The following is a 12,414-nucleotide window of genomic DNA, read 5'->3' as shown; positions in this document are numbered from 1 at the left end:
CCCAGGGCCCAGGAGGCCACATCCGGCTGTGAGAGGGCTCGCTCAGCCTGGGGCCAGAATGCAGGCCTGGCCAGGGCCCCGGGGCGCTGGATCCCATTAGTGCTGGGCGGGGGGGGGGGGGGGGGGGGGGGGGCGGACTCAAGTCACCCCTGCCCCCACAGAGCCCGGGGCCAAGCCAGCCCAGGTCCCTCTGGGTCAGGGGCTGGTGTCCTGTGTGGGGGGTGCCACCCTCCTGGAGGGACAGCGAGACAAGGCTGGGCACGGTGACAGCGGGTCAGAGCCTCCGGGCCCCCTCCCTCACCGCCACGCTCTGCCCCCGAGGCCCGCAAGCATCGAGCTGCCCCGTGGACGCGGAGGGCAGAGGGTCCCGGGCCTGTGCGGGGCCTCAGGGCAGCGGGCTCAGCGCCACCCTGGCTCTGCCCTGGCTGTGCCCGTCACTGCCCAGCGAGGGGCACGAGCTGCAGTGGCCGCGGGGCAGAAAGGGTGTCCTGGGCCCGACAGGTCGTGCCTAGGGGGCTGGGAGGACCCCATGATGGGAGTCCCGGGGGTGCTCCAGGGCCTTGTCCGTTGCGGGGCCTCTGGGGTGGCCCAGGCAGGTGCCGAATGGAAAGGGACCCTGTTTTTTGTCTTGAAGCCCACCATGTCTGGGGGCCACCTGCCTACACCATCTTGTTGCACTGGGAGGGTGGGGAGGGAGTTCCATTGCTGGGGGGGGGAAGTTGGACGATGGCCTGGCCGGGAGGGGGTCCGGGCGGCTCAGGCTGGGTGGCTGGGCCCGGGGAGGCCTGCTCCTCCACCCTGGGCGGTGGCTCAGAGGCCGGAGAAGGGAGGAGAGGCCCGGGCGCCGGGGACACCCGCTCCAGGCCCAGGGGCCTCGTGGGGAACTCCTCAGGTCCCGCTGGAAAGTGGCCGACGGGGTCAGCGTCTCCAGCAGGCTGTGTGTCCCCTGCTGGGGGCCCCGGGGGTCCTCACGGCTCCCGTGTGGCCCCCCGGCCTGACCCTGCGCTCAGCCCCCCACACTGGTGCCCGGGCCCTGCAGTGGGTGCCCGCCTGCCCAGCCCTGGCCTGGGGTCCCCGAGGCTAGAGCAGAAGAGGAGAGCCCCAGAGATGAGGACGGGGGCCCCGGGGGCTCTGTCCCCTGTGGGCGGCCCCAGCAGGCTGAGTCGGGAGGGGCCAGGGCCCTGAGCCCACCTGGGCGGGGGGGTGGGGGGGGGCAGGTCGCACCGCATCCTCCGGAGCTGGGTCATGGAGGCCCGAAGGTGTCTGAGCACCGGTTCGTCCTCCTGGGCCCAGGGCCCAGGTTCGTCCTCCCGGAGCCCTTCCAGGGGCAGCTTCAGGAGGCGCTCTGGGCGGTGGGCGAGAGTCAGACCCAGAGGGCCCTGCCCTGGGGCCCCCGGTGCCCCCAGGCCAGCGGCTGGGGTCCCGCTGTGCCCAGGAGCGCCGTGGGCAGTGCGCTGGCCGGGGTGGCCCCTGCCTGCTGCTCCTTTCAGGGAGCCCCGCTGCACCTGCCTGCCCCGCCTTCCCCCCGCCCCAGGTCTGGGTGCTGCTCAGAGCACAGGGTCACCGCCCCTGCCCCCCTCGGCACACCTGGGCTCCCAGGGGCTCACTTACTCCTGTGCACCTTGAGGATGGTGTAGGCCATGGCCGTGAGCACCCTCTCCCCATCGAGTACGTAGGCATCCCACAGCTTCAGGGTGAGCGAGAAGGGGGTCTAGGGGACAGTGGGGTGGGAGGAGCGGCCTGAGCAGGGCCCCTGGAGGGCTCAGCTGGGGCTAGGCTAGGCCTGCCATCTGCCCCCCGCTGCCTCCGACAAGGCCCCACAGCCCCCCGTGCGTGCCCTCCTCCCAGGGAGATCAGGGCTCCCGGCCGCTCCAGGTTCCGACCCCGGCCAGCACCTCCCGCACCCCTGGGGGCACAGACTCTGCCCGCACTTGACGACACCACACCTCGAGAGGACCCCAGGCTGGCCGCCCGATGGGCCGAGGGCCCGTCCACACTCCGGGCTGACCCGGCCTTCCCCGGGGGAGCTGAGACAGAGACGGCCCACCCCCCGGAACCTCGTCCAGGGACCCTCTGGGCTTCTCCAGGATGGGCTGGGCTGCAAGCCTCAGCCTCAGGGCCCCGGGGTCGGGCCTGGCTCGTCTGGAGGGTAGGACTGAGCTGGGTCCTCCCCGGGGACAGGGGGCAGGTCCGGGAGCAGGGGTCCCGGGGGTCCTCACCCGGCCGAGGAAGCACTGCAGGAACCACTTTGGGGTATAGATGCCGGTGGACATCTGCTCCTCGTCCTGGCGGGAGGGCAGGAGGTGCTCAGGCCCCACGCCGCGGCCCCTGGAGTCGGGTGGACGCGCTCCCCATGGCCCAGCCCAGCCCCCGAGCGCCCCCGGGCCCCAGGGGGAGGAACGTGACCCCAACTCTGGGCAGCTCGGAGGGAGGGCCGTGCCTCCCACTCCCCGCCCCAGGCCCCGGGGATGGAGCCTCAGGAGCTCCCACTCGCCATGTGCTTCCTCAGGTCGGGGAGAGCTCTTTGGAGGATGCGCTCGTGATGAGCCTGGAACCTGAGGAGCTTCGGGAAGCCCGGGACGAAGAAGCCTGAGAAGGCCCCAGGCCCCCACGGTCAGGGCCTCCTCCTGCACCAGGCGGGGTGGGGGGTGTCGGGGCAGGGCCCCCCCCCACGCCCTGACCCCCGTGTGCCCACCGCCCTCGGAGCCCTGACTGGACCCGCTCTTCCCAGAGGGCAGGGCTGCCTCCCAGGCTGGGGGCGTGGGGCCCGGGGACCCTCGTCCTCACAGAGACCCCGCGGGGCGTGGGCTGGGGCTGAGGACCAGGCCCGGCTGACCCAGCACCCTCTCTCCTGCAGGGGCCGCCGCGGGGACAGGCGGGTCCCCAGCCCCGAGGGGCAGCAGGTGCAGGCCACGGGGAGGGTGATGGGTGTGCACGGCCCTCTGTGGGGCTTGGGAGTGAGGCTGGGGGCCCCCGGGAGGGGGAGACGCTGTCCCCTGGGCCCCGTGTGGCCGTGGGCTGGCAGGGGGGCCTGGGGGGCAAGCAGGCAGCCGGGCGGGAGGCTGGGGGAGTAGCGGGAGTGCAAGGCCTGCAGACGGTGGGGCAGGTGGCCGTGGCTCCGGGACCCCAAGGCCTCCGGGGAGGCGGGGCCCTTGACCATGGGGGTCGGGCTGGGGGGTCCCCGCCTGTCCCCCGGTGCAGCAGCCTGCAGGGAGGCCCTCCTGACTGCCCTCCCGCCCGGCGGCCCAGCGGGCCCCTACCGTGCATGGCGTGCCTGTCGTCGGTCATCAGCTGGGCCAGCGCCCAGAAGGCGTCCTCCTCGGGCAGGAACATGAGGATGGCCGTGATCTCGCTCATGCCCTGGCAGTAGCCCACCTCCTGCAAGAGCCAGAGCCCCACGGAGGGCGTGCCCCCCGAGGCCCCCTCTGAGCCCTCCTCGCGGGCGTCAGGCTCCCCCCGGCTCCCTCACAGCCCGGGCACCCGGAGGGGGCTCCCAGAGGGTGGGGGGCAGGTGAGGGTCACCCGGACCAGCTCGGGCGCCAGCACCCCGGGCCCCGCTACCGAGCCCTGTGCCCGCCGTGCCAGGGCCCCCATCCTCAGACCAGCAGGAGGGGCCTCCGTGAGCTGTGCCAGGCTGCAGGGGACCCGCCAGGGTGGAGACCCCCCGGAGGGCAGGTGGGGGCCTGACTGTGGCCCCTGTCATGTCCCACGAGGGGAGCTGGACCAGGACACCCCGCAGAGCCGGGGAGTGTGTGAGCTGGGGTCCTCGGGGACCCTTCTGGGATGCGCCGTGGAAGGGGGTGGCCTCGTGGGCGCCTCGGCCTCGTGCCCTTCAGGGGAGTGGGAGGCTTCCCTGCCCGGGTTCTCGTCAGTAGTGCCGTCTGTCGGGGTCCAGACCCGAGCTCTAGGACGGCCGCGGTGCACACGGGGGCCCCGGGCAGCCCCGGCCCTCGGGCACGCAGGCCCTGCCTCCCCTGGGAGGTCTGCACCCCGCCCCCTGCCCGTCCCGGAGGAGAGAGACCCTCCCCGGCATCTCGGGGCCGTGGAGCTGGGGCCCTGACTGTGAGTCCCGCTGGTCACCAGCACTCAGGACAAGGCCGCCCGCGGGACAGGGGGCAGGGACACTCACGGTGTCGTACACCGAGTAGGCCGCCAGCACGAGGAACAGGGCTCGCTGCCTAGGAGGGGGGACAGCGGGGGGCTCTGCTCAGTCAGCCCCCCACAGCGAGACCACCGAGGTGCCGACACCCGCCCCGCAGGCCCCGCGGCCCGCAGGGCCCCTCCGCGGAGGCCGATCTCTGGAGTCAGGTCTGTGCACGGGGACAGGCGGTGACCTCACACGTGCAGCGTGCTGGGGGTTAAGTGTACCCTGGGGTGTCCGACGCCTCCGAGCGGCTCCCGCCATGGGGTGTGCAGCTCTGGATTCCCCGAGCACCGCCAGCGCCCCCTCCAGCCCTGGAGCTTCCCCCCCGCACGCCCCCTGGGAGCCAGCGCTCCCCCTGACCCGGTCCCTGCGGCCCCTGACGCCTCTCCTCCCCTGCCCTGGCCTGGCCTGGCCCCGTGTCCCGGGAACACCACCAGCCCCACGTGGCCCCTGCCCCGAGCCCACGCAGCCGGGGCATCCGTGGCCCTGAGCACACCCCCACGCCTTCCCAGGTGTCCCTGGGCTGGACTCTGTGGGGGGGACCCCGGGCCCACACATCCCAGAGCATCTCGGGGCTCCAGGTCTGAGCCACTGTGAGGAGAGCAGGGAACGTCGTGCAGGTGTGACCCGGATACAGGCTGCGAACCCCTGGGGTCACTATCTGAGCACGGGGGGTACGGGGTGCGGCCCCTCAGCGCTGCCAGGAGCCGCCGGATGCCCCCCGCACGGCGGCCTGAGTCTGCACCCCGGCTCCGCGGCCCCCGGGCCGGGGTGCTGGAGGCCGGCTCCCCCTAGGCGGGGGTCACAGGTCAGCCTGACCCCGCCGCGCTCTGAGGGCCACGGGGGCCCCAGGGGGCAGCAGGTTCCCTGCAGGGAGGAGCACCGAGTTCTCGTGGGGAGACGGTCTGAGCGGCCCCCTGGGAAGCCCAGCTACCCTTGCCTGGTAGCCCCCTAGCCCCGCCCCTGGCGCCCCTGCAGGTCACCCCTGGGGTCCCGGGCTCCCACACACCCTGCCCGCTGCGCACAGAGGTAGCTTCACCCTCTGGTCCACCCACCGGCACCCCCCTGTCGGGGGCTCCTTGCCTTCCCCACCTCCCCGCAGCCCCTGGGGACTCTACGGGACACCCGGGCTTCTGACGGGAGCAGGCTGTCCAGAGAACCCCAAGGTGGCCGGGGAGGCTGAGCATGTCCCACAGGGGGCAGCTGCACCGCGTCCTTGTTGGGGGGGGGGCGGGACCGATAGTGTAGGGGTGGGGGTCTGGAGGTGTGGGGGATGGTGTGGGGGGTGATGTAGGGGGATGGCGTGGGGGCGTTGGTTGAGGGGGATGGGGCGGGGGGCTGCAGACACAGGGCACCCCCTTCTCTAAGGTGCACATGGAGACGTCTACAGATAAAGGCGACCCCAGTCTGGGGTTTGCTGTGACCCCTGCCCCTGCCCCTGGGGCCCCGTGTGCTCAGCGCAGGGCCTGCCTGGACCGGGGCGGCATCTGGGGGTCGTCATGCTATGTGTGCTCACCAACTGCAAATTGTCTAAAATAAAATGCCCAGAATTCAGAAGTACATGCACCGAGGGTGGGTGTCACCCTGACCTGTCCGACCCTCGTCGGGTCCATATGTTCCAGTCCAGCTGCGGCCATGCACCCTGGCCCCCAGGTCCCCTTCCTGCCCCCCACGCCCCCACCCCGGCCCCCTGCTCTTCATGGGTCTGCCCCTCACCCCCTTGGGGTTCAGCTCAGACGGTGACCCCAGGACGGGGCCTCCCCATCCCCGAGACCCTGGGGGTGGGGGCACGGGGGTCATCCCGAGCACCCTACCATGTGGCAGTGTGTTGTTTGCTGCCGTTGCTCCCCCCGGCCTCGGAGACCCCGTGTCCCTTGCACAGAAGCCCCCGGGCCTCTCCCGGGCCCCCAAACCCCGCAGGCCCAGCAGCCTCACCCGACCCCGTAGCCCTCCCAGAACATGGTGTGACTGCGGAACGTCCCATTGACGTCCAGGTCAATCTGCATGATGTCCCGGGAGGAGACCAGGGCCTCCTCCTTCATTTCCTGCAGGGAGACCCTGGGAGGAGGAGCCGGCGTCAGGGACACAGACCCCGACCTGTCAACAGCTGCCGTCCTGGGCAGGGAGCCCTGGGGCCACCATGGCAGTGTGTCCTGCAGGAAGCTCCACCCTTCCCCTGGGGGGCCGGGGATGGCGGGAGTGCCCACCGTGCCCGCGGGGCCTGCGTGAGGGCCTGTGCCCAGCTGTCGTGGGCAGGGAGGGGACTGAGGGTCAGCCCTGGACAGGGAGGGGACATGGAGGATCAACCCGGGTGGGGAGGAGACATGGGGGGTCAGCCCGGGTGGGGAGGGGACACGGGGGTTCAGCCCGGGTGGGGAGGAGACATGGGGGTTCAGCCTGGAGGGGAGGGGACAGGGGGTCAGCCCTGGACAGGGAGGGGACATGGAGGATCAGCCCAGGTGGGGAGGGGACGCGGGAGTTCAGCCCGGTGGGGAGGGGACATGGAGGGTCAGCCCTGGGCAGGGAGGGGACCGAGGGTCCACGGGGAGTGGACGGGCCCCACCTGGTATTTCCCGGCATTCCTGGCCCTAACCTGGTCGACGTTCAGCAATCGCAGCCACACCTGTCCCCGCACCTGGGGTGGGACCCCCTTGTAGACTCAGCATCGCAGCTGCGGGGAGGAAGGCAGTGCTGGTGAGAGGGGCCCAGGGCGGCCCCTTGGAGCCCAGGGAGCGCGAGGCATCTAGAAGTTTCCAGCTTCGGCTCCAGGGTGTCTGCGGGAGGCTGGGTCTCCCTGGAGCTGGGCCCCATCCCCCACGAGGAGCAGGGACCGTGGCCCCGACCTGACACTCCCCCACCGCCGACCCGGGGCCTGGGGAGGCTCGGGCTCCCAGCAGACTCTCCCCAGGCAGGGGGCTCCCCCGAAGACAGGGCAGGAGGACACTGAGGGCGGCCCCCCAGCCCCGTCAGGACGGAGAGCCCTCGGGGGCACCCAGCGCCCCACCTTCTCGCTGGGGAGGTAGTGGTGCCATCGCTTGAGCATTTTTATCCATTTGTCTGCGCGCCAGGTCTCCTGGCGGAGTTTCTGGAAGAGGACAAGCGGGGGCCGCAGGTGAGGCTCCAGCCTGGGAGGTGGGTGCTCGGGCCACGTCCAGTCCCCCGCGGGACCCGGAGGAGCCAGGAAGGCACAGGCCCCCCGCGGACCACGGCTCCGGGTCTGGGGTGCATTCCTGGCAGCCCGTGCACCACTGGGACGGGGGACTGGGGAGACGCCCGGGGATGTCCTGGGGGACGGGGTGCAGACAGCTGGCCCCAGCTCCCCCCACGTCCTGCCCGGGGCCTAGGACGGGCTCTCACCTTGGCCTCGCGAGGGCTGGGGCCGGGCAGCTCCTTGTCCCTGGAAGGCAAGAGACGCAGAGCCCTGAGGCCCTGGCCCCACAGCCACCCCACCCGTCTGCACCCAGGGGCAGTGCCGGGCAGTGCAGGTGACGGCGGCAGGACACCCGGCGCAGGGTGAGGGCTGCCCCGATCGGCCCGTGGCCCGTAGTCCTGCCACTTCAGAGCATTTCTTACGGAGCCACCTAGACAGGGCCATGTGTGCACATCTCACCGTCCTCACCCTGCTTGTGCCATGAGACAACCAAGTGTCTACGCGGTGACCCGGCGCTCGGCTCCCATGGACCTCCTGTCCACGTGTCGGGAGGGGGCCGCAGTGACCGGAGCCACGGCGGTGGGGTGGGCCGGGCAGCCTGCGTGGGAAGGGTGTTGGTGTGTTCAGGCCCCACGAGGAGGGCATAGGTGTGCTCGCACACCGTGCACGCTCAGCGGGCCGCCCCAGGGACCCCCCGGCCCTGCCTTGGGGCCCTCGTGCTGCACACGGTGGCGTGGAATTCCTGCTCACGCTGGAGACAAAGCGAGTCTGTGTGTCAGAACCTGAGCTGTTGGTTCACGCCTCTGAGCAACTCCTACTTTTTCCCTAGATCTTTAGTGATTAAGGAGTTTTTTTCGAAGCCCAAGTACAACCACATTTTGAAGCCAGAAGACTGTCTGAACCGTGCACCATCCTGCAGCTGGACACGAGAACCGTGCAGATCGCTGACCTGGAGGTGAGAGCCCCGGAGGCTAAGTGGGCGGCGCACGTACCAGACTCTGTGCGAATAAACAGATTGAGGAACCTTGCCTTTGATTTTCCCCGAGTCTTGTCTTTTTTATGCTCTGATTTTGTATTTTTACATTATTTTTTCACAGACCTCTTTAACATAATCAGTCATTTTTATATTTATGTTTAATATTTTCAGCATCTTGAGATTCTAATAAATTATATCTAGTTTCTTCAAGGATTTCAAGTTAAAAATTTTTTTTCTAAGTTGTGCTACCATGGATGACAAAATTCTTAATTCTCACTCTTACATTCCCCCTGTTGCCACGAGGTGGCGCGTGTGCATTCAGGAGGGTCTCATTTTAAGGGTGTGCTCGGAGGTGCAGAGCTTGGGAGCGGGTCCCTGGAACCCCCTGGAGCTCAGCCGGGAGCTAAGCTGTTGGCTCTGCACTTAGTTTCGCAGTATAGAGAGGCCCGGTTCTTTATGCCAAGAATTGAGAAGAAATAGGATTCCACTCAAATATGGGGCCAGAAAATGAGGCAAGTGAGGCCCACGTTGCTTGAAACCTTTTCTTTCTTTCTTTCTTTTTTTTTTTTTTGAAACCTTTTCTGATTATCTGTAGCATGTGAATTTGTGCTGACAGCTTTAGTAGTTCTTTCCCGAGGAGCAGGTTTGCGGTGTTTGGCGACACTAGCAAGTTGCATCCACAGTTACTGGACTAGACGTGGGGCCGGGCAGTGCAGCGGCATCTGAGCGGGGCTGGCGGGGACAGCTGCTAGTTCCTGCCCCGGAGCCCTCGCCGCCTGCTGTCACGCGCTCACGGGAGCCGCGTCCCTTCCTTATCGTTTGCCTGAACAGACCGTGAAAGGCGAGCTGCACTTTGAGATCAGGAAGGCCGGCATGCTGCATGGATTCACGGCCTGGTTCAGTGTCCGGTTCCAGAGCCTGGAGGAGGACGAGCCGCAGCTGGTGCCGAGCACAGGCCCGTTTCACCCGTGAGTGTGCAGCACCCGCAGGGGCTCCGCTGCCCCGGGAGGAGCGGGTGCAGGTCCCCTGCCGCGCAGCCGTTGGGGAGGCAGTGGCGTGTGTGGGCGGTGGGCAAGGGACCGGGACCGTGCCCCACCCGCCCCTGCCCTGGGCTGCCCTGCTTGTCCTCTGACCCCTGCATGAACGGGCGGAGCACACTGCCTGCCTCAGTTGCCCTGGACGCTGCTTCAGCTTCCCATGGTCTAATACAAGCACAACCCATGGAATTGTAGGGGCTTTTAACTCCCCAAGACTTTCTTGAGGAAGGTCAGTGTTTCTTGAGACAAATTTTTTTTAAAGATTTTATTTGAGGGAGAGAGTGGGCGAGAGAGCACATGAGCAGAGGGCGGGGCGGGGAAGGGAGAGGCAGACGCCCCGCTGAGCAGGGAGCCCAATGCGGGACTCGATCCCAGGCCCCGGGGTCATCCCTGAGCCGAAGGCAGACACTCCCCGGACTGAGCCCCCAGCCGCCCCTGGGACACTTCTGTGCAGTAGCATTTTGACGCTGCACGCTGCTCAGGCGTGCTGGGCGCTGCGGTCTGCCTCGGAGCTGTCGCCCGTCGAGGGCGGGAACTCAGACCCCGGGCAGTCGAGCGCCCGCACACGGTGGGGTGGGGCAGGCAGGTGCCGAGCCCGGCAGCGCTCTGGGACGCGGGGACAGGGGCCCTCACAGCGGCTGGGGTCAGAGGGACGTGAGGCCGTGGAGCCGTGTCCTCAGGGCCTGCAGAACCCAGAGAGCGCGGAACGACGGTTTGTCCCAGATGTCGCACTTGCCACACCCCCTCCAGCCCGACTCCCAGGGGCAGTGGCCTTCCTGCACTGCGGAAACTAGAACTCGGCGTTGGCAGCCTAGGGACCGGGCAGGGATGCAGTAGACGCCCGTGCCAGGGTGCGGGGGCCTGGGAGCACCTAGAGCAGCGTGCTCACTGGGCTGTGGCCCAGTCCCTGGCGCCCACAGAGGCCTCGCCATGGGCCTGGTGCATCTGCCCCATGGGGGAGCCTGGGGGTCCACCCCACAGAGGTGATGCGTGCCCCGTGTCTTGCAGAACCACCCACTGGAAGCAGGTGCTGTTTATGATGGACGAACCCATGTCCGTGGTCTCGGGAGATGTGGTCACAGGCTTGGTTGTGCTGCAGAGAAACCCCGTGTGGAGGAGGCACATGTCCGTGGCGCTCAGCTTCCACACAAGACCCCACATCCACACAAGACCCCACATCGCAGAAAGTAAGGCTTGTGCTGCAGGGCGGGTGCTGGGTGCTGGTGCTGGGAGATGGGCGTGGCAGTCGCGATGCCACGGCCTCGGCCTCGCGAGCCTGCGCTGCTTTCTCACCCTCCTCACGGGAATTGGGTGCTGTTATTGGTAGAACAGGAAACAGGGGCAGGAAGGTGAGTCTGAGGGCAGGGGCCCAGCCCAAGGCCACCCTTCCCGTGTCCAGGAGGCCCCGGTGGAGAGTGGGCCGGGCCGCCGTTCCCACACCTGGTGCAGGATGGCAGAGGGGACACGATGGTTCTCCTCTGGTCTCCTACCTGCTTTGTGCTAATTTTATGTCAAAGTCTTAATCTTGGTCATTAAGAAAACTTCTCCGCCTGGAAGTCGCTCTTGGGTGCCATCCTGAGTCGTCATCAGGAGGTGCTGCGTGTGAGTCACACTCAAGCGGTTTATTATGACTGATTTGCTTTGTCTGTTTTCAGGTTGGAGAGAAGGTCTTTCCCATCTGGAGATGACGGTCGAAGTTGTGGGAAGCAGGTGCTGCAGGAACGAGCCCGGGCGGAGACGCGCTTGGATGTGAGCCCCCGTTCCTGTGGCCTGAGAGCTCCCCTGCCCGGCGGCGGGACACCCGTGTGCGTGCACGCTACCTTCCTCGTGGCCTCCAGAGGCGCTGCGTGGGGCTCGGTGGGGACCCCTCACCCCTGTCACTGCCCGTGTCTGTGCTCTAGAAGTAGGCTGTGTCCCCAGGTGTCCACAGTCTGGCTCGTGGCCGAGTCGGTGGCACCGTGTCTCTAAGCTAGGTCTAGATCTCAACTCGTAGGGCACACGCGCATCAACCTCGTACTCCTGTGAAAGTGGCTGTTCACGTATCATGTGTCATGGTGTCCTTGCTGCCCGGGTCCCTCCCTGTCGTGCGAAGGTGGGCGCCCCAAAGCCGTGCAGGGCCTGGAGGCGGTGATGCATGTGACGGGACTCTGCATGGATAGTACAGTCGTAGAGATGTCTTCCACGTAAATTATGTGTTGGCGCATAGCACATACTCAATAAATAATTTTAAAGAAATGAGTGTTGGCGTGTATCCCATTTCCATGTGCGTGTGCTGTGTCGGCAAGCGTGGGATCGTACCGCGTGTGCTGCTTTGTAGCCTTTCTCACCTGGTGTGAAGGAACGTCCCTGCCTGTAGGTCCAGGTCTACGTCTTTTGGTGTGTATTGTTTTGATTTTTAGTTGACTTTACATTGCAATATGAACGGTATATCCCAACCGCGTGAGTGACGGGTGTGCAGGTGTGCATCTCTCTGTAACAAGCACTCGACCGAGACCGTCAGCCGCGAGCGGCTGCCCCAAGTGCCCAGCACGCAGCGCCTCCGAGGGTGGGGCCCCCGGTGACGCGCAGCTTCCTGGGGCCGGTGGGGCACACAGGCTGCTTCCTGGAGCCTGAAGCTTGTGCTGCTCACACTCCTAGGCTGAGGCTCCTGGCGGGGGGGGGGGGGGGGGGGGGGGGCTTAGGAGCAGGTGTTTGGGAGGTGCTTAGGCCTCGAGGGGGGCCCCCAGGACGGACTCGTGCCCTTCCGGGGGAGAGCCCCTCAGAAGGTGGCTGCCCGGGGACCAGGCCGGGTCTCCAGGTCCCAGGGGGGAGGCCGCTGGGCTGGGGGACGTCCAGCCCCGGGCCGTTGAAGCCACCGGGCCGGTGCCATCCGGGCCCTGTCCCTCGCTGTGGGCGTCGCTCAGCTCACGGGCACCTGTGAGCCCCGACCTGTGTTGCTGCGGGTTCCCGCCATGTCCTGCCCGCTGGTGGTCAGCGGGTGGTCAGTGGGTGGCCTCCCGGGCCGGCCCCGGCAGGTGCGGCAGGTGGTGCGTGTGGGCCCGCGCGTTCCCCTTGGGTGCACGGCCGCCGTGGGGCTCCCAGGAGCCAGGGACCTAGCGTCGGCGTC

At 67.8% G+C, this 12,414-nt stretch overlaps 1 protein-coding gene and 1 long non-coding RNA gene across 2 annotated transcripts; one reads left to right on the top strand and one right to left on the bottom strand.

Annotated features, from left to right (window-relative positions):
- Positions 1-1,307: 1,307 nt before the first annotated feature.
- Positions 1,308-2,340, bottom strand: LOC118351444 (uncharacterized). Its single transcript, XR_004806911.2, has 3 exons — positions 2,220-2,340; positions 1,612-1,711; positions 1,308-1,345 (listed from the first exon to the last, which is right to left on the bottom strand). It is a non-coding gene; the product is annotated as an uncharacterized LOC118351444 (long non-coding RNA).
- Positions 2,341-9,118: 6,778 nt separating this feature from the next.
- LOC112661423 (protein arginine N-methyltransferase 2-like) lies at positions 9,119-11,537 on the top strand. The gene is made up of 3 exons (XM_035701871.2): positions 9,119-9,239; positions 10,317-10,495; positions 10,964-11,537. The coding sequence occupies exons 1-3, from the start codon at positions 9,145-9,147 to the stop codon at positions 11,059-11,061; spliced, it is 372 nt and encodes a 123-aa protein (XP_035557764.1). The 5' UTR covers positions 9,119-9,144; the 3' UTR covers positions 11,062-11,537.
- The last annotated feature ends 877 nt before the right edge of the window (positions 11,538-12,414 follow it).

Source organism: Canis lupus, chromosome 18, assembly GCF_003254725.2.
Source record: "Canis lupus dingo isolate Sandy chromosome 18, ASM325472v2, whole genome shotgun sequence".
NCBI lineage: Eukaryota > Metazoa > Chordata > Mammalia > Carnivora > Canidae > Canis > Canis lupus.
Note: the sequence above shows the minus strand (reverse complement) of the source record. Positions and strands in the feature narration are given on the sequence as shown.